Source organism: Polistes canadensis, unplaced genomic scaffold, assembly GCF_001313835.1.
Source record: "Polistes canadensis isolate GaletaPanama2010 unplaced genomic scaffold, ASM131383v1 scaffold_145, whole genome shotgun sequence".
Lineage (NCBI taxonomy): Eukaryota > Metazoa > Arthropoda > Insecta > Hymenoptera > Vespidae > Polistes > Polistes canadensis.
This window is the reverse complement of record NW_014569692.1, coordinates 151,835-171,490: the sequence shown is the minus strand read 5'-3', so window position 1 is coordinate 171,490 and position 19,656 is coordinate 151,835. Positions and strand designations below refer to the sequence as shown.

The following is a 19,656-nucleotide window of genomic DNA, read 5'->3' as shown; positions in this document are numbered from 1 at the left end:
TTTTTTGTAGAGCGTTAAATTTCCTACAAGAATCAGTGCATCTCATTTGATAATAATTATTACTCAGTCAGTAACAAAATTCATAAACAAAAATGAAATTTGTCTTAAAATAATCAAACTAAAATCTTCAATATCTTTTAAATAGTGAGGTTTACGAAAAAAACATAAGATACCTTTCTTGTAGAACATTGAATTTCCTACAAAATCTGATTAAAACATTTTTTCGTATAATCAATTAACGAGGAGGTATGAATTTTTTTCTGTTGGACTGAGAAAAAAATAAAAAACCGCGATGAGGAGGATCTTCCTATTAAAATTAGGAGCCCATACTGGGTGAGTACTTTCTAAAGGTGCCTAGCAACAAGTTTTTGTGTGTCAGATCCAAAAAAAAAATAAAAGTTTTTTTTTGATTCATCCTAATATCTATACTATATATAACTATCAAAGAATATTGTATTCTTTGATGTATTTGAAATGATCGATAGCATCGATCGTGTTTAGTTGAGGCCAAGTATCGATAGGCGGCGCATTGATCGTACGTCATGGACGGTCAGTAGGAAATGCATCTCTGCTCCGAGTAGACGGTAGTGCCTTTGGTTTTTTTTCTGTTATTCTTTTCAATTATTTTTTAATGCATTATGTTAATTTAAATTAATTATATTTTGTTATTATTACGAGTAAATAACGTAAGAGTGAATGTGAAAAATGAACAATGCGAAAGTGAAAACTACAAGGTAAACTATAAGAATTTTTGGACAATACTTGTTGAATGCGGTGTTGCATGACAAGCTACTGCATTTGTTTACATATATACATATTTTCTATTATAATGAATTCAATTCCCTTTACTGTAGACAAAATTTTAATTTGATAAATTTTTAAGATATATTTGCTATCAGAAAAGCATTACGAATGAAATTCTTTTACCATGATTAACCTCCTTTGTCGTTGCTTATTTACTAGCTTGTCATTCTACACGTCGCAGAATGATTATTATAAATAATTATAGCTAAATGGTGATTATTTTATTTGTTAAATTTATTTTTTTTAATCTAACCTATTCTAATTTTTCTAATTTTTTGGAATAATTATTGTTAGTATAATTTTCAGTGTTGTAATTATTATTTTTTTACAAAATTTTTATAATATTAAAAGATTATGTAGATAATATATATTTATATAATAAGTGTCCAAAGGCTTTATCAGTCAAACTGCATAACTTTAAATAATAATTTTGTTTTGATTTTCACTCATAGAATATGCTCGTGCAGTTTGTTTAGTAAACCTCAGGACGTTCTGTATATATAATTTAGAGTAATATTATTAATTAATTTCTATACATCTAACACACACAGAGATTGTTCGGACCATTTTGGAGATCATGGAGGATATTTTGATGTTGCTATACGACCGATGTTACAACAGGGTCACGAAGGAGAGTTATGCGGTTGGTTAAAAGAAATGAGTTTGATTCGCACTGTTTCAAATTGTCCTCATATAAATTGTAAAGGAAAAAGTTTAGTTTGGCATCCTGCCAGAATAGTAGATAAATATAACTGGACTTGTCCTCATTGTACCAAAAAACAATCTATCAGAGAGAAGTCTTTCTTTTTAGGAATTAAATGTGATTTAAAATTATGTCTTCAATTGATATTCGGTTGGTGTCAACAAATTTCTTACGAAGATGCTGCTTCCTATCTCGGTTAGTATTTTATCATAAATTTAATAATTATTAACAATCTAAAAGAGTAATGAAAAATGTATTAAGGATTTTGTTTAAGTATTGTAATTTATTTACAGATATTAAAACTCATATAGTTAAGAAAGTATACGAAAGATGCGACGAAGTTTCAGAAACTTATGTGATGAGTCATCCAGAAGATTGGATGATGGGGGATAAGAGTGCAATAGTTATCGTTGATGAATTTCCAGGGGGTTGTATGGTTAGAAATTATGTAGATACAAGTTCTAATAGAAAACGTAACAATAATTCTCATACTATAGTTTGTATAGTGGAAGCGAATACTTTGCCACCACGTATGTGGTTGCATATGATAGAAGCAATACCAGAGGTAAAAGAATTTTAAAAAATCAAGTATATTTGTATATTATTTTATATTAAATATTATATTTTTAGCCTATCAAAATGGATAATATCAAAAAAGATGTCGGTAGATGTAATATGGTGAAAGAGGCCTTGAAAGAAATAACAAGTCACACGTTACCTGGAAGTTGCATTATAGCTAATAGTAAAGCTCGTTGCTGCAGCTATGAATCGTTGTTAGAATTAAAGCAATATAAAGTTATCAGCGTTGAGCAATTACAAAAGTTCGATCCACCAGGGAAATCCAAACTTCTGGATAATTTAGGTAAACTTTTTTTTATTTTTTTATTATTTTCTTTTCTTATTTTATATCTTTCCTTTCTTTTTCTTTTCCTTTGTATTTGATACACATCTTAATAGAATAATCTTATTTGTTATCGTCATCTATATTTATTTAAGAAACTATTTGGCGAACGGGTGTAGAAATATGCGAAGAAATCCAAGAGACTACGCATACGTTAGGTCAACATATAATATCAAGGTATCTATGGAGACAAAGATTTGGTTCTTCGCCTTCAACAGCATTTCAACATATGTTAAATCATATTGCCGAATGTTTTCGGTTTACATGAATTTGAATAATCTTACAATTGTTTATTGAATCCATTATTTTTATATTATTAATGAAAGAGCACAAAATATTAATTACGAAGTAAGATATATGAACAAAGGTAATATTTTTAAAAAAGAAAAATATTTTTTTTACAATATTAAAGATATAGATATATTTTTGAAATTGTAAAAAAAGAAAGTAAAATATTAGTAAAAATATTAACTGATGCTTCAATACTATATGGAGATAGTTACTCGTGAATTAATGATATATTTTATATAAAATGTTATTTTTATTAATAGTGCAAATTACTATCAATCATCATAAATATACAAACACACAACACACATATACATGGTACACGTCTTCCAATGAATTTTGGGATATCTTATATGTTGAAATCGTATCTTTAAAACTATTGTTGAAATCTTATAGCTATATATCATTATACAAGATTTAAAAAAAAAAAAAAAGAATTATCTATTATTCTGAGTAAGCCTTAGATTATATTTTTAAGTATGTAATTAATGTCCCAATGATATTTAATCATTTTGACTTGATATATTATCATAGATACAGTTGATAATTTGTACAGATTATTCTATCGGAAGACTGACGAAGTTAATGGTAATGGAATATTTCCAAATAATTGAATACGCTAATAATAATTTTCTTTTTTAATTAATCTATCCTTTGTTTTTTATTAATACTTGCGTGTATCGATAAAGAAGAAAAGAAAAGAACAAACATAATATTTGTTTCGAATTAAATTCTACAAAGTATCATTTCAATGAAGATATGAAATAGTCTAGGAAAAATATAAAAGAAAAAAGATAGTGCAATCAGTGAATAACCAATGTTTAAAATATTATTAACAATTTTTTTTATTTATTTATTTTTAATGTACAAGATGTCCAAAGTTTTTCCAATCAAACAATGTTGTCAGCATTGCACAAAAAAAAATAATGTTTTCTTATTTTCGTGTACAGAATATACAGACACCGTTTGATCAAGAAAAACTACAGGCAATCCATTTATATATAATTCAATTTGGATCTGATAAAGTATTTTTTAACGAACATAACGTTTGTAACATCGTATCCAAAGCATTTTACCAGTATTATAATGTATATAATTGTACATTCGAAGAAGCACCAAGATAAGTGTTTTTTTAATCGTGAAAGAAATACTGGATTGAGTTATCGATGGAATAACTTGTATACGTAACAATATTTTTGTGATAGGAAAACAAAAGAAAGAGAAATTTATTGCTTCCTAATACACACATATTCCTATTGATTTATTAATATTCTATATGTAGTTTCAGTTTTGTTCTTTTTATTCAAATAATATGTTTGAAATCGTTTACACGCATAGAAAACTCCTGTTTTCGAATTTTGTAAATAATATTAAAATCTATTATCTTTGAATTCGTGAAAATGCGAGAAGGAATGACAGCTTTAAAGAAGAAGAATATATTATATATTGTACTTTTCGAAGGATTCATTTGAATTTTTTATCAAAGTACGTTATTATCGTTTTTTAGACTTGTATAATGATATTGGAGAGACGCTTAATACTTATTACTCAATATATGTATTTTTTTTTATTATTAAAAAAAAAGGTAAAATGTTCTTATAGAATAATAAATAACTTTTGATATTTTTTTCTAATGTGAAATTTTTAGCAATATCGTTATGAAGTATGTTTTTTCTAACTATATACACAAACGAGTAAATTTAAGTATTAACGAAATGTATTAAAAATTGTTAAGCACAATATAAACATATATTATTCTTTATATTATTAATTGTAATTTGTGATAAAAATAAATATAATTATATATTATATTGTCACACACAACCAAAAGAGCTCCTACCTTGTTGAACAAACTAGTTCCTGTTCAATCACTGATGTTGAGCAACGATGGGGACTTTAGTACTTAGATGAGTAATCTTTTTGAAACACTTTATATTCTATCGACTTCAGGGAAGTGTCAGGATTGTCAGTACCATCTGACTTCAAGGTATCTCAAACTTGTAAAAAAGAGAGTAATTAAGACGACCATATAGTATATATATATTGTTTCTTTTTTCTTTTTTTTTACATATAAGTACAAAAAATATCTATAAAGGTTTGCACGTAATATAAAATCTTTTGAACAATATATATAACTTATATGAATGTTATTGTAATAGCAATAATGCTATAGATAAAAATGTTATTAAAAAATAATATAAACAAATCAGGTACTTATTTCTTCGTTCATAAACTTGTCATAATCTCTTTGATCTTGCACCATCTTTTTAAAAACTTCGTACTTTCGTAAATGATATCTGTGATGAGAAAAAGTTTTATAATTAAAAAATATATCAAATTTGTAATGATTTTAATCAACGACGAACATTTGTAACAGAAAATACGCACTTGTAACATTCCAATTGAGGTTGAATAACTTTTGCATGACCTCCCATCGATTTTATAGCAGTGTCCATGGAAAGAAATTCTTTTGCTGCATATGATCCGAGAATAGCAGCTCCTATTAAAACCGATTCCTTTTCTGTAGGACAGAGCACAGGTAAAGCCAAAACATCTGCTTGAATTTGAACAAACAATGGATTTTGACTAAGACCACCACAAATTAATATACTTTCTATTTTGTAACCCGCAGCTACTAAAGTTTCCAAAATATATTTCGTTCCATACTGAAATAAAAATAATAATTATATAAATACATATATTTCAATTAAAGTATTTGTATATTAAATTTACATTATACCGTTAATGCTTGTATTGTAGCTAGATATAATATTGCTAAGTTTTCTTCATCCACTGATAGAGACAAACCTGAAACCTGATTGAACAAAAAATTAGAACAAATGTTTAAATCGTTCTTTTAGTTATCAAAATCATACCATTCCCTTTAACGTTGGATCAGCAAGCGGGGAACGGTTTCCATGAAAATCGGGCCAGACGTGAATACTTTTTGTTAAATAGGATACATTTCTAATATTTTTTTTATCCGCCATAGTTTGCAATAACGCAGATAAATGTTGTTGAATATGTCTGAAATAAATAATATAATTAGAAATGTATTCTAACATTAATAATTATAATGTATTAAAAATTACTTATTATTTCCTAAAGATTTAAGAATTTTAGGAGTAGCAGGATGCGTATCGATTACATGATCAAGTAATTTTCCAGTTGCACTTTGACCACCTTCATTTAGCCATAAACCAGGAATCATAGCACTGTAATAAGGTCCCCAAATACCATTAACAAATATTTTATTCTCGTTTACAGCCATGTGACATGTTGACGTACCACATATGAGTGCTAGAATTTAAAAAAAAAATTTTTTTATATTAGAAATTTATAAATAAATGTCGGAATCATTTAAGTTAATATTTTACACACCTAATCGGCTAGTTAATTCATTAGATATACCAGGAGCAGAACAACCGATCATACCAAGTCCACCAGCATGTGCATCGATGAGGGAAGTGCCTACTGCTGTTCCCTCTAAAAGTCCTAATTCTAATGCTGCTTGTGCAGATAATCCTTTACCGACTGGTTCACCAGGAGCTTTTATCACGTTACCTTTTAAAAAAATAATATTTGTTAATAATAATATTGTATTACAAATGAGAAAATATCATAGATAATTAATTAATACCTAATTTACTCCAATTATTATCTTTGAGATCTTGTAAGCCAATTTGATTGAAAAAGTCTTCCTTCCAACCACTGTTATTTACACCAGGTTGAGCATAATAATTCCACTTGCAAACCAAAGAACACAAAGATCTATAAATATATATAAACACACAAACGCACACACATAAATAGAATTTTAATATTTTAATAAAGATAAATAATATAATAATATCGTTACCTAGATTCGGAACCAGTTGCTTTCCAAGTTAGAAAATCAGGAAGATCGAAAAGCAATGTCGCGCGATTCCAGGATGATGGTAAATTGTTTTTTAGCCAAAGCATTTTAGGTGTCTCCATTTCTAAGGAAACTTTGCCACCTACATAACGAAGTATATCATGTCCAAGATTGTTAATAAGATCCGCTTCCTTCTGAGCTCTGTGATCCATCCAAAGTATAACATTTTGTTTATCTTTGCCTATACAAGTAAAAAATATTATTAGTAAATATTCATTTAATTTAGAATAATTGTTTATTTTACCTGATGGATTAACGCTGACCGGTAATCCATTTTTGTCTATTGCTACTAAGGAACAAGTAGCATCAAATCCAATACCTTTAATATTACTAATCGGAGTACCTTCTATAACTGTCTATAAAATGAATACGTCGAATGAATAAAAGTAAAAATTATTTATAAGAATTATCTACCTTAACTACTTTACAAACAGCATCCCAAATATTATCAGAAGATTGTTCATAATAATCTTGTGCTGGATGAAATATCTCAAGAGGGCATGTCGCTACTTTAATAATTTTTCCATTGGAAGATACTAATCCTGCTCTTGCACTTCCAGTTCCTACATCAACGCCGACAAAATAGTTCATCATTTTACTTCCTCGAATGTCTGTATACTTAAGAATATTGTATTGTTCATTAATGAAAGCCAACTGAATGTTCTGTACAGAGAAGGGATCCATTATGAATTTTCAGAAAAATATGACTTATGGTTATCAGTTGAAAAGTTATATGTCTATAATCCCAGATAATAATATCATATGACCCTGAGATAACGTTGAACTTAGCGAAACATATAAAGTAGGAAAATAATAGAATTAGAAAACTAAACAAATACAATGCATTGAATGATTACTAAAGTACAAGCTGATATAGTTAAAATTATTTTTCATAATTTAAGATTAATAAATAATTCATTAAATTAATTGAAAATAATCTAACATATGTTGTAGATTAAAGAAATTACATGCAAATAATATAATTTATCAAAGTTAAGAATTGATATGAATAGTGTTTCACATAACATAAATTAAATGTTATTAACTCACTGTCAGGATAAGATATGAGTGACGTTTACGTAATGCATAGAAATTGACATTTCTTGCAATATTACCTTGACTTTTCATTCATTTACTACGTTCTTGAATAACGTTACTGTGATAACATACTTTTTTATTAATATAATTTTTATTAATAATATATATATATATATATAAACAAATATATATTATTAATAAAATTATAGTTATGAAAAAAATATTACATAAACAAATTCTAATTGTTCCAATAATTATTCCAATAATTATTCCAATGCAATACTTTTCATTATGTGTTTCACTATCGTACGTTGTTTTTTTCCTTATTAAGTTAAAGCCACGTGTGCAATAACATGTGCGCTCAGTATCGACCTAAACATTTTAACCAGTTGATAATGTGCTATGCAAGTTTCTCGTATCTTGAAATAAAATTTAACGATTTAAAAATAAATATTAATCATTATATTAAAATAATATATATATAATAATTGTGTTATTTATAAATTATATTTTAAAAGTATAAGTGTGTAACATTTATAATGGTTCGGTTTAAACATAGGTAAATAAGTGCATATTATAGGTTAAGTTTATATATAAATATATTTAATTTGTAGGTTAGATTAATATATGAATTAGAATTATTATATTATATTAATCTTTTGTTTTTTATTTTAGGTATTTTGCAATTGAAATAGAAATAATGAATAATAAAAATAAATCACTCAAACCAACAGCATTGCTTAATGCAATTAAAAAAAAAATACAGCAATTATATGGAGATTATGGATTGGCTGCAGCATCGATTGGGCTCTTAAGTAATTTATTTAATAATTAAGATTATACACATATATATTTTGTTTTATTAATATATATATTTTAAATCATTTTCTTTTATTACAGCTAAATATTATAACTCGTCTACGAAAATAGCGTTCGTTAGAGCTAGGCATGGACCGCATAGATTTATATTAAATGCACTTCCATTGATTACTGATATTGATCATCAAACTGTTAAAGTAAATATTATTTATATCGGTGCAACTATAAAACATTGTTTCCTTAATGTTAGAGTAAGTATTAATATATATTTTTTAATTTGTGACTTTAACATTTTACTTACTGACAATGAATAAGCATTGCTAGTTTAAAGCCTATTAATTGGCTGTCGATAAGTAATGCATTAAATATGAGTTTAATTAATGCGAATATTATTTTTCTGTTTAGAGATATCATCAGAAAAAGTTGGAAGAAGTATGGGGCTCTCTTAAAACTGATTATCAAAGAAAAGAAATGCTAAGGGTTTTGAATTCTACAATATCAGTGAAAGATTTTAACAGACAGTAAATTGATATAACAAAGAGACTGCTATTTATCAGGTCAGTTTTTTTTCAACATTTTTAGTCAATATTATAAATAAATGATAAGTATTATAACAATTAATAACAAAAACTATCAGCACAGTATTAGTGATGGTTTAACAAACAGTTTAGGTAACGAACATTATCTTTGAATGAATTGTGTTTATGGTCACTAACTATATTTTAAATATCAGTATTTATCTCGTATTGATACATAATCCTAATTCAATTAAAAATACTGTAAGCATCAATTTAAAATACTGATAAACTATTATATATACTAAACAAAATCTTCAAATATACTAATCATTTATTTAACGAAATATTGATTATAAATTTTAAAAACTACTGACTTTATAAATATATATATATATATATTTATATATTTGTTATTATTTAAAAAAAAAAGAAAGCAAACGTGATTAATAATATCAATTAATTTAATAATTATAGGTGAATAAAATTTCAAAAGTGGCGCCATTTTGACGTTGCATACGTCACGCTTAGAGATATTTACCGCGTAATTCAAATTCGATGGGAGTAACCCCTCCTTTCTATGTACAGTGTTGGTTAGCATTTATGGTGGGAGAAGGGGGTGGTAAGCGTAGGGCTGGTTGCTGATCGCCGGCAGTCGTCGCTGCGGCGTTGCTGCAGTTTGTACATCGAATTGTTTCCGTCTTTGAAAATAAAGAGACAAAGCACACGATACGAAATTAAATCGAATCGAATCGAATTGGTGGTAGTAGTGGTGCTTCCATATAATAAAATCAAATTAGATTAAAATCTAATAATAATAAAAATAAAAAGATATAACCAAATAAATAAATAGATAAATAAATAAATAAATAAATAAATAAAAAAAAAAAGATTAGATTAACGTCAACTTATAATCGTTAGTTTGATTTTCTACAAATTCTTCAAACAAAAACATATATATATATATATATATTTTCTATAGAAAAAGAGGAACGTTTGAAACGAACCGTTTTCTAGGATCTAAAACTACAATATATTATTTTGTTTGAACGAATAAGAGTTTCCAATCGTCCGATAACCAACCCCCCTCGTACTTAAAGTTCATGTTCGAGAGTGAATTCGTTTGGCATTAGAGAAGATAAAGAGAATATTTGAGATAAATACGATTCATCGGCCATATATGGATTAGGATAAGGAAAAAGGACATTTTTTCACAGTAAGTTCTATCGGATAATAAATTGTTGTTCTTTCTTTTTTTATTATTATTTTTTTTGTTTTTTAATTATATATCTATCCTTTTTTTTTCCCAATGTCGTGTGTGTAGACTGTAGCTTATCGATTTCGTTCGTACGGGCTCGTCGTGCGAACGAACGTAATACATAGATATATATATCTACGTATATATGTAAAGTATATAAGGAACGAATGAATGGATGGATAGATAAATAGTTGTCTACTTTCCCTCTTTTCAGGAAATAAATTATCACCCCCTCGCACCCTTAAAAAATCGATCGAACGTGTTTCTCTAACTGTCGAATCTTCGAATCATGGTAGGATAAATGAAAATATATTTTCTTTTCCTTCTTCTTGTGTTATTATCGTTTGTTATTATTTGTCTCGATAAATTGTGCGAACATATTCAAATATATTCTTATTACTCTTGTTGTGTTGTTATTGTTGTTGGAATGATAGGGGAGGAAAGAGGTAAATTTTTTGAATTTTGATATCAAAGCAGAGCCATTTTGTTATCGTTTTCAAGAAAACATGGCGCATATTTAACCCTTTATTGGTTTATTCAAAATTATCTATTTTGTTATACGTGATTTTTCTTCTTATTTCTTTATTTAACATAGTTGCGAAAGATTTTTGTAAGATGAAATGAAAACGTTTGATAATTTTATTCTCCTTTTCTTTGTTTTCTTTTACGAAGATCGAGTATAAAAAGTTTTGAATTTATTTTGTTGTTGTAAAAAGAAGATAAAAACATTTGGGGACCCATACTCTCTCGTTCATTTTTGTTATTCAAAACTTTTCAGTCCCCCCACGCGTATATGGAAATGAATTATTTTCTTTCGTTCTTCTTTTGTCAAAACATAAATTCGTTCTTATTATATAAAGGAAATACAACTTTAGAGTTGAAAATAATATCTTGACACGCCTTCATTGTGTTATTGAAATTGTGTATATACCTCTTACATCGATTATTCGTTATCCGAACAAAATGATTTCGTAATTACGAGTTAGATCGTATTCTAATGCAAGATATATAATTTAAGTAAGAAGATAGACTGGTCCATGATAATATATATAGTATGAAGGATTTAGGTCAATTGTTTGAGATATTTTTGTATTTTATAATATATCGTGATATAAATATTATATTCAATATGATATTTTGTTGAATATTACTTTGAAAATCAATCAAATTAACTCGTACAACTTTTTTTTTTTTACAAATAATTTCTAATGCAATATTCTGATAGAGAGAACAAATTCTTCGACTTCAAAATGAGAATTTTTTTTTTTTAATTTTAAACTTATATCGCAAGATTAACTAAATTATATTACAACTTGAAATTCTAGTCGAATGTTTCTCACCACCACTCGTAAAACATGATCCATATGTTAATAGTATATGTAAACACGTGTTACCCCCCTCTCAGAAACCAAAACCAAGTTATCTTTTTTTCTTTCTCTCTGTGTGGATCTGTTTTTTAACATTGAAGAGAAGTATACGGGTGAGTGGTTTTTACAGAAGCTTTGAAAGGTTACAATCTCTGTTCAGCACTTGAATCTTCTTGAAAAGCATACGGGGGTAGATAATAATACGTAAAACGTAAATAGTTTTTATCGTTATAAATGATAAAATAATTAATTATTTAAATGATACGATATATTAATTGTTTATTAGTGTTTCGTTCGTGCGCGTAATTTAATGTAAAATTGAAACAATTTTTAAAAACTATTTTATTCTCGTTGTTTAGAGTTTCCCAAGTGAATAAAATTCGTACGCGGAAGTCCCCATCAAGTTTTTGAATTGTAAATTGTTCTTAACGTTTGTTTCGTATTCTCCGTCATTTTATTTTACATAATAAATAATTTAAGAAAGATGTCTCAATATTTGTTTGGCATATTTTTACGAATAAATAAAACATCAATGTTCGTAGCAGATGTTGGTAAGTTATGAGAAATCTTTTTTTCTTATCGTTTATTTCGATAAGTATCATAAAAGCTCAGGAAATAGGACACACACACATACATACATGTACTTGCATACACATATATATATTTACGTTGCATAATTGGATGGAAATGAAATTATTTGTGTTAGATAGTTGATATCGTAAACGAGCACGGTTCGACGAAAAATCAAATTGTTTCTTCACGATTAACCCTTTAACTTACGTGCAACAAAGATTCTTTATTCGAGCATGAAAATATGGAAAATTATCTAAAGATCTCTTTGATAAACGTTTAATAAATTATATATTAATTCTGTTATCTAATCCTCTTCATATTGTTCTTCGCACACATATATTTTTTTATTGTGAAATAAAATAATATTTAAATACAATTGAAAATGAAAAATATTATTTAAAATTACAAGAATCATATATATATACAACAATAACAACAAGAACAATAACAGTAACAGCAACTTTTTTGAATTGTAAATCGTACTTCCATTTTCGTATATAAAATTTATTTGATTCGTATATTGAATTTAAAATAACACATTTGTAAACGCACATTTAAAAAGATTTCATTGAATTACATTAAATCAATATGAATTTTATTTTAATAATTTTCCTTATACGATATATATATTAAAGATTAAATTTATTTTCCGCACTTTTATAAAACCCCGTAGGGGATTTCAACGTTGACGAAGACGAAAAGGAAATGAACTTTCGCACGAATTCCGATAATTTCTCCCTCGTGGGTGAAAGACCCATCCGGAAATATATTTATGTGTGTGTGTGTTGTGTCTATGTGAGAACGAGTCACGCCTACACGCAATGTATTACTCACAAAACAAGTAAAACAAATGTTAGATTAGAAAGATTCGAACGTTGATAAGATCGAGGTCTCAACACAGTTTCCTTTTATTTATTTTATTTTATTTTTTATTAAATTATTAATTACAATCACGAGAGTATATACGTTCGTGCACGTTGCACAGAACAAAGTTAAGTAACTCGCGTGTGTGATTAATTAGAATTAATTTAGAAAATAATATTAATTATATTATTACGGTATATTTTATTCAGTTTTTTCTAATTTCTAAATATTGTTCATTTATTTGTATTATTTTAATTCAATCATAATTGTGTTTGGGAATGATCGTACATGCATAAATAAGTATGATAATAATATTTATTAATGAAAAGAAGAAAACACAAGAAACAATGGTATCTAAAATATAGAAAATATTGATATGCTTCAAGAGATTTGCTTCTCATCCCATACTTTCGTCGATTATGCGTATCCTAAAAAAAAAAACTACATACTTTCATCGCATTTCTACGCGAAAGTAGACGTACACAGTTTCCTTCGATTATTCTTCAAGAAAACGCATCTATCTAAAGTGAAACAAAACTAAACCAAAAAAAAAAGGAAAGAAAAAAGGTCTATAAAATGAAGTAAAAGAAGAAAAAGAATGTAGAAATTGAGAAATATAGAAGCATGAGAAGAGAGCCAGTGGCCCAGTGAAAATATCTCTAATGTTTTATAATTCTATACGATAACTTTCCAATTTATAATAACGTCATGCGAAACTTGTATAAGAAATACCGACAGAAGAATTTTTCTTTAATTTCTTACATTATACTTAATTATTACATTTTTGTAAATTCTTTTTCTCATAATTAAGAAAGGTAATTCTTATTGGGAGAGGGGGGGGGGAGCGGCGGAAAAACGTTCGAATTAATTCGTAAATACTTTAGAAAATTTTCTATTTTTTTTTAAACAAAAAATTATAATCTCGGGGTTCGAAGTTAAATATTATTTGATATTTTCTAATTACTTGTGTGTATTATCAATTTTAAAAAAGTATAGATTTATTAGAAATATATTACTGAAGAACAATTTTATTGATTAATATACGATTCTCGTAATATATGTCGACATTTTTAATATAACAAATATAAACGCGAACATCGAATTAATTACAAGAGTATAATAAAACATTTCGATACGAATATTCGTAACAAAAAAAAAAACAAGACAATATAATATATTAAACATAAATGAAAAATTTCAATCTACCATATCATTTTTTTTTCATTCGTAATAAACCACAATTCGTTTTATTTCATATGCAACTTATGGGAGAAAAAAAAACCATTTTATCGTTGTCTATAATTAATGAAATTAATGTTAGGATTAATATCGTAAGAAAATTTATTTATGGAAGTATCGATAATCAAATGATAGTAAAATTTATTATCATGTTAGGAACAGTTATAGTTGGGTAGGCTCGTAGAAATTACCGTTGGTCGCGTTTCGTTCATTCTCGTACAAGTTATATTTGTTACCCTGTGTGTCATTTATATACGCCTACGGGCCTAACTTTGTATTATTGCGGAATGTGCAAGAGAGTTGCGACTAAATATTTCATTTTTTACTTTTTTTCTTTTGGCCCCCTTTTTTTTCCTCCCAATCCTCCCCTCTCGTCTCTCGTCTCTCACTCACTCACTCAGTATTTTTACGGTGTCTCACGAAAATCTTTCGAAACTTATCTGTTGCAATGGGAACATTTATGCATTTATTTTTATTCTATAAATTTTCTTCCTTTTTTTTTTCTCTCCTTTTCTTCAAATTCTTATATTTAAATTTTATCTTTCATTATATATATATATATATATTTATATTACATTTATTATTCTCATATTACCCTCCTCCTCCTCCTCCTCCTTCTCCTCTTTCCTCTCTTATTTATTTTCAACGAGTCACGAAATCTTTCGAAACGTTGATTGCATTATACGAAGATGATGCATTTATTTTCACTCTACAATTTTATTCCTCTGTGTTCATATTATTATTATTATTATTATTATTATATTATATTATATTATATTTTATTTTATTTTATTTTACTGTCCTGTCTCCTTTCTAATTGATTTCCATCGATTGCAGGAAATATATTGAACCGTGAAACATTTAATAATAATAATAATAATAATAATAATAATAAAGAAAAAGAAAATAATATATCGCGATAGAAAATAGGAGAAACGGTTATGTTAGTTAAATTTTCGTTTTAGTCAAGTAACATGGGTCAAGCCAAGAGGCAGCTCCCGTCGAGAATGATTTTAACGAGACGGTAAATATATCCGCGGTCCGCAACACGACCGGATCCGAGCAAGAGATGCAAAAGTGAGACAGAGATGGGGGTTGGGCGGGGGGTATGGGGGGGGGGTCCTGACTAATCCGAGCCATGCGGCAGCTATGGTGTGCAAAAGAAGGGAGACTGGATGGGGATCGCATTGCTCTTTCTTTCTTTCTTTTTCTTTTTCTTTTTCTTTTTATTTCTTATTCGTCTTTTTCTCTTTCTATCTTTCACTATGGCACTTTGCACGAGGCTAAACTCCGTTGGAAATGATATTAAGTCGAGCTTCGAATAAATACCTCCCCCCCCTCCCTTCTCTCCCTTCTCTCCCTAAATTGTTTTCAAGGATTATACGATTTTAATATCACGTTTTATAAATTCTTAAAACTTTTTTAATCTCGTTTTTTTTTTTCTTTGTTTTTCTAATATTAACACAAATTTTGTTGCTTGACAAATTGTTACGCAACGAATTACCCCATAGAACGTTTCTTTTATAAAAATATATTCTTTCATTGTATTTTTTCATATTCGTATAATTTGTTTCTTTTTTTGTTATTTGCCATTCTTAGGTCTCCCTCACCTTCACCCATAGGTTTTAAGAATTAATAACGAACAATTAGTTATTATTATCTTATCCTTTTTTGTTTCTTATTACTTAACAATTAATTGTTCTCTCACTTATAACGAAACATTAATTATTATCAAATTGATCATCCTCCAAGTGTTATAAATATCACATGTTCTTTTGGTTTTTTTTTTTTCTTACTATACAAGTATACTCGATAAATATACAACATCCCCTCCCTAATCCCACCCTCTTTCTCCTCTCCTTTTTTTTTTTTTTTTTAAAGTAAACCCTTTACTGCAAAATTTCGCGTTTAAGTTGAAATTTATAATGTTTATACGAAAGAGAATATAGGAAAAGAACAGAACAGAACAGAAAGAAAAGAAACAAATTCTTGTAATCCCGTTTAAGGTTTATAGTCGCTTTTGCAAAGGGAAAAACTGAACGATCAGCAGAAGAGGAACATAAGAGGTGGGCTTGGGGGAGGCTAGGGGGAGGGGGAGGCGTCGCAAATAGATTTATCTCACTCTGACGAATCCCTTGCCAAGTGCCACGTGGCCATCTCTCTGGGTTTACTCTCTCTCTCTCTCTCTCTCTCTCTCGTATTTCGATCGGGATCATTCGCAGGAGGGGGTGTATCCCCCTTTCGAAGCACATGTGTCGTCATTGAGTCATCGAACGAACGGCAAGCAGCTTTGCGCTTGTTTAATGTTGCCCCCCCTCCCCCGTTTGACCCCTTCCCCTCACTCCTCAGTCCTCCTTACTCCACCATACTTTTTCTCTTCCCCCATAGCATCGTATTAAACGTATGAAAGTGGCCAAGAAATTATTGCGTTCCCTCGTATCATCATCCTCAGGATAATTTTATGTATAAAAATATTATTCCACAATATATATATATATATATATATATATATGTGATATTTTTATACATTTATTTAAACAATTACATAAAAATTGATATAATGCTATGAAATTTCAAAACTTTGTAATTTTAATTTCTATTTATTGCAATTAATTTGTTCTCGTTAGACACATAAACAATATTTGGAAAGTTATGTAAACAACATTTAATAGAAAAACATTTTTATGTGACAACGTATCAGTCTAACAGAAGATTTCGAAGAGGAAAGTACATCAAAAGTTATATTCATTTTTTTGGATTACAATATACATTTCTATCGATTAATTAACGATCATTTTTGTAGGTATGTCCAATACTTTAATGGACTTATTTGTTTTTTTTCTTTCATTCTCTTTATGTATTATTTATTATATTTTGTATTTATTAATTATTTTATTAATATTTCAGTTTTCTTAAGTTTGCTTCTTTATGATGTTTTATCAACAACCAAATGAAAACTCAATGTATTTTACTTTCTCTCTCTTTCGTAGTACATTTTTTGGCCTTCTATGGTCTCACGTATCCAAGAATAACATTTTAAGTTTCGTTCATTCTTTTCTGCATATCTTTCGCGCTTTCTCGGACACGAAATATTTTAAATGCGAATAGTCTTCTTGTATTACGTAATCTCCCTCGTTATCGTTATTACACAAGCGAACGTTTAAAAAAAAAAAAATAAAAAAAAAAATCCTCACAGTGGTATATTAATTCCATGCACACATACACACAAATGTTATGGATTTATAAATGAAATGATATGGGAAATATCTTTTTCTTGTTAAATAATTTCAAGATATTTCTTCTTAGATAATTTCAAGAAATATAAATTAAACATCAACGAATATTTTGTTTCAAGGCTATCGTATTATTACGAGAAATATACTAAATTAAATTTATTATTAATAAAAATAAATAAATATATTTTATCGGAGCTTAGGAACTTCAAAATTTCGTATTGTGTGTAGTCTATCCCTTTGTCGTAGGTTAGGGCAGCTGTACTTAAGTTTTTTTAAGAAAGAAATAAAAGAAAAAAAAAAAAGAAGGGTGCTGTTCGTTCGTAGGAACATTTCGACTGCATAAAAGTTCGAAAGCGTGTGTACGCATTGTCCATGAACCGAGCATGCAAAAGTACACACGTGTCCTTGTTAAAACGTTGTTCCTTGTTCTATAAAGAAATAAGAGGGAAGAAAATAGGGAGAGAAAAGAATAGGGGGCGGGGGGGGGTTTCGTTGGTAGGTTAGTGAACAAATTTTCTATGACTATGTGCGGGGGGGGGGTTTAGCTGTAAGATCAGGGAGAATTATTTTACTGGTTAAGAATATTTAGTCTTCGTTAATTCGATATCACACGGAATTTATGATATTTTCTCATTTTATATCTATAAATTACAATTATTATTCAGTTACAATTAATCCAATATATTTAATATTATTTTTTTTTCTTCTATTTATTATAATATATAATTAAATAATATATTGGAAAATGATTTATAAAATGATTTATTTCAAATGTTTTCAAGCTGAAATAATTGTCCGATACTTTTACGTGGAATTCATTTTTCTCTTTAATTTTATCCCCCCACCTTTTTTTTTTTATAATGCACATATATATATATATATATTTTTTTTTTGTTTGTTAAAATTTTTTACGATACATATGTAAATATAAATGTATGAGTGATCTCAAGTTGACCTCCATTAACAGTAGGCTGATCTTTGAATGAGTAAAAGGCTGGGTCAGGAATATGGTATAGGTACTACCAAATAGTTCAGTAAGACCCTTGACTCGACAAATGGGTACTTGAATTAATGAAGGAACGAACATATCCGTTCGTACATACTTATATATACATATACACTTACATATTGTACGATAAGGTTACCATATTAAGCCCCAACCACGTAAACGGAAACACAAGAAAGAATCTTTGGCAACCATGCACACATACTACACGTTCGAATAAACGAATTAATGTGTTTCTTCTTTAAATATTATTATTATTATGTCAAATGTTATATCTTATTAAAATAGAAGTATTTTTATTTATTATTTTGTGTCTTATAAAAAAAGAAAAAAAAATAATTTAATTGACTTTTTTTTGTATATATTTGTTTTATTATCCCCCCACGCATTTTATTTGCATATAAAAAATACAATAAGAAAATATTTATTTTTTATTGATTTTGCGTATTAATATTTCATTCACATTTATTAATTATTATTTTGTAATACTTATATTATACTCGCGTAATATCGTATAATATTAAAATCTTTAAATGATTTGTTATATTATAGGTACACGGAGAAAAAGAGAAATAAAACAGAAGATTTTCGTAGGTATCGATCATACAAACTAGGTTTCCATGCAACGATTTGAAATAGTTTATTTTGTGGATTTATATACCGAGTATCTATGTTCAAACGAAACGATTTTATTTTTTTTTTTTTTTTTAACTAGTTGTCATTACATTTAATTAAATATACGAATTGGAAATTTTTCCATGCAAATTTTCTACACAAAAATAATTTATATATTTTCAACAAACATTCGTATATTTATCTGATTTATTACTGTATCCACACATACATTAATCATTTAAAAAAAAGTATCAATACGATATTAATATTCATATAAATATATGTATGATTGAATCATGTTATAGGACAATGACATTCATTATTTATATATGTTACTGTCAAAGCAGGAAATCAGGCATTGCTAGTAAATCCTCGGTATTACTATGAATGTAAAAAGCCTTCAGATTTTAATGAAACTAATATTAAATTAAAGTATACTCTTTTATCTACGCGTAGAATACTTTGTAGAGTTATAAAAATCAAATGTAAAGTGCAGAAAATGTCAGAGAATGCA

At 27.7% G+C, this 19,656-nt stretch overlaps 4 protein-coding genes across 7 annotated transcripts in view; 3 read left to right on the top strand and 1 right to left on the bottom strand.

Annotated features, from left to right (window-relative positions):
• Positions 1 to 520: 520 nt before the first annotated feature.
• Positions 521 to 4,235, top strand: LOC106788621. Its single transcript, XM_014752039.1, has 5 exons — positions 521 to 734; positions 1,356 to 1,702; positions 1,801 to 2,072; positions 2,138 to 2,369; positions 2,504 to 4,235. The coding sequence occupies exons 1-5, from the start codon at positions 706 to 708 to the stop codon at positions 2,674 to 2,676; spliced, it is 1,053 nt and encodes a 350-aa protein (XP_014607525.1). The 5' UTR covers positions 521 to 705; the 3' UTR covers positions 2,677 to 4,235.
• Positions 4,236 to 4,715: 480 nt separating this feature from the next.
• LOC106788618 (FGGY carbohydrate kinase domain-containing protein) lies at positions 4,716 to 7,755 on the bottom strand. Of its 2 annotated transcripts, none has more exons than XM_014752035.1 (11): positions 7,663 to 7,755; positions 7,027 to 7,275; positions 6,857 to 6,968; positions 6,556 to 6,793; positions 6,337 to 6,467; positions 6,078 to 6,260; positions 5,789 to 5,996; positions 5,573 to 5,723; positions 5,437 to 5,511; positions 5,085 to 5,362; positions 4,716 to 4,993 (listed from the first exon to the last, which is right to left on the bottom strand). In XM_014752035.1, the coding sequence occupies exons 1-11, from the start codon at positions 7,738 to 7,740 to the stop codon at positions 4,903 to 4,905; spliced, it is 1,794 nt and encodes a 597-aa protein (XP_014607521.1). In that variant the 5' UTR covers positions 7,741 to 7,755; the 3' UTR covers positions 4,716 to 4,902. The 2 variants fall into 2 exon arrangements, with proteins under 2 accessions (XP_014607521.1, XP_014607522.1); XM_014752036.1 differs by having other exon boundaries at positions 7,027 to 7,175; positions 7,728 to 7,755.
• A 162-nt stretch (positions 7,756 to 7,917) lies between these two features.
• LOC106788619 (ribonuclease P/MRP protein subunit POP5) lies at positions 7,918 to 9,516 on the top strand. The gene is made up of 5 exons (XM_014752037.1): positions 7,918 to 8,209; positions 8,326 to 8,465; positions 8,551 to 8,720; positions 8,875 to 9,026; positions 9,462 to 9,516. Exons 1-4 carry the CDS (start codon positions 8,190 to 8,192, stop codon positions 8,992 to 8,994), a joined length of 450 nt encoding a protein of 149 aa, XP_014607523.1. The 5' UTR covers positions 7,918 to 8,189; the 3' UTR covers positions 8,995 to 9,026; positions 9,462 to 9,516.
• Positions 9,517 to 9,818: 302 nt separating this feature from the next.
• Positions 9,819 to 19,656, top strand: part of LOC106788606 — a 26,837-nt gene continuing 16,999 nt past the window's right edge. For 2 of the 3 annotated variants that reach the window (XM_014752016.1, XM_014752018.1), the window contains exon 1: positions 9,819 to 10,200. The gene's annotated coding sequence lies outside the window, so the exon portion shown is untranslated. The remainder of the gene's footprint in view (positions 10,201 to 19,656) is intronic. The other variant, XM_014752017.1, reaches the window with a different exon arrangement.

Bases quoted from the DNA above. Each gene is read 5' to 3' on its own strand.
- LOC106788619 (XM_014752037.1), top strand. From the start codon at position 8,190: ATGGTTCGGTTTAAACATAG. The intron at 8,210-8,325 runs GTAAATAAGTGC...TTTTTATTTTAG, and splicing joins ATGGTTCGGTTTAAACATAG to GTATTTTGCAATTGAAATAG. The intron at 8,466-8,550 runs GTAATTTATTTA...CTTTTATTACAG, and splicing joins AGCATCGATTGGGCTCTTAA to CTAAATATTATAACTCGTCT.
- LOC106788618 (XM_014752035.1), bottom strand. From the start codon at position 7,740: ATGAAAAGTCAAGGTAATATTGCAAGAAATGTCAATTTCTATGCATTA. The intron at 6,468-6,555 runs GTAACGATATTA...ATATATTTATAG, and splicing joins GCAACTGGTTCCGAATCTAG to ATCTTTGTGTTCTTTGGTTT. The intron at 6,261-6,336 runs GTATTAATTAAT...TTTTTTTAAAAG, and splicing joins TAATAATTGGAGTAAATTAG to GTAACGTGATAAAAGCTCCT.
- LOC106788621 (XM_014752039.1), top strand. From the start codon at position 706: ATGAACAATGCGAAAGTGAAAACTACAAG. The intron at 1,703-1,800 runs GTTAGTATTTTA...ATTTATTTACAG, and splicing joins AGATGCTGCTTCCTATCTCG to ATATTAAAACTCATATAGTT. The intron at 2,370-2,503 runs GTAAACTTTTTT...TATTTATTTAAG, and splicing joins CAAACTTCTGGATAATTTAG to AAACTATTTGGCGAACGGGT.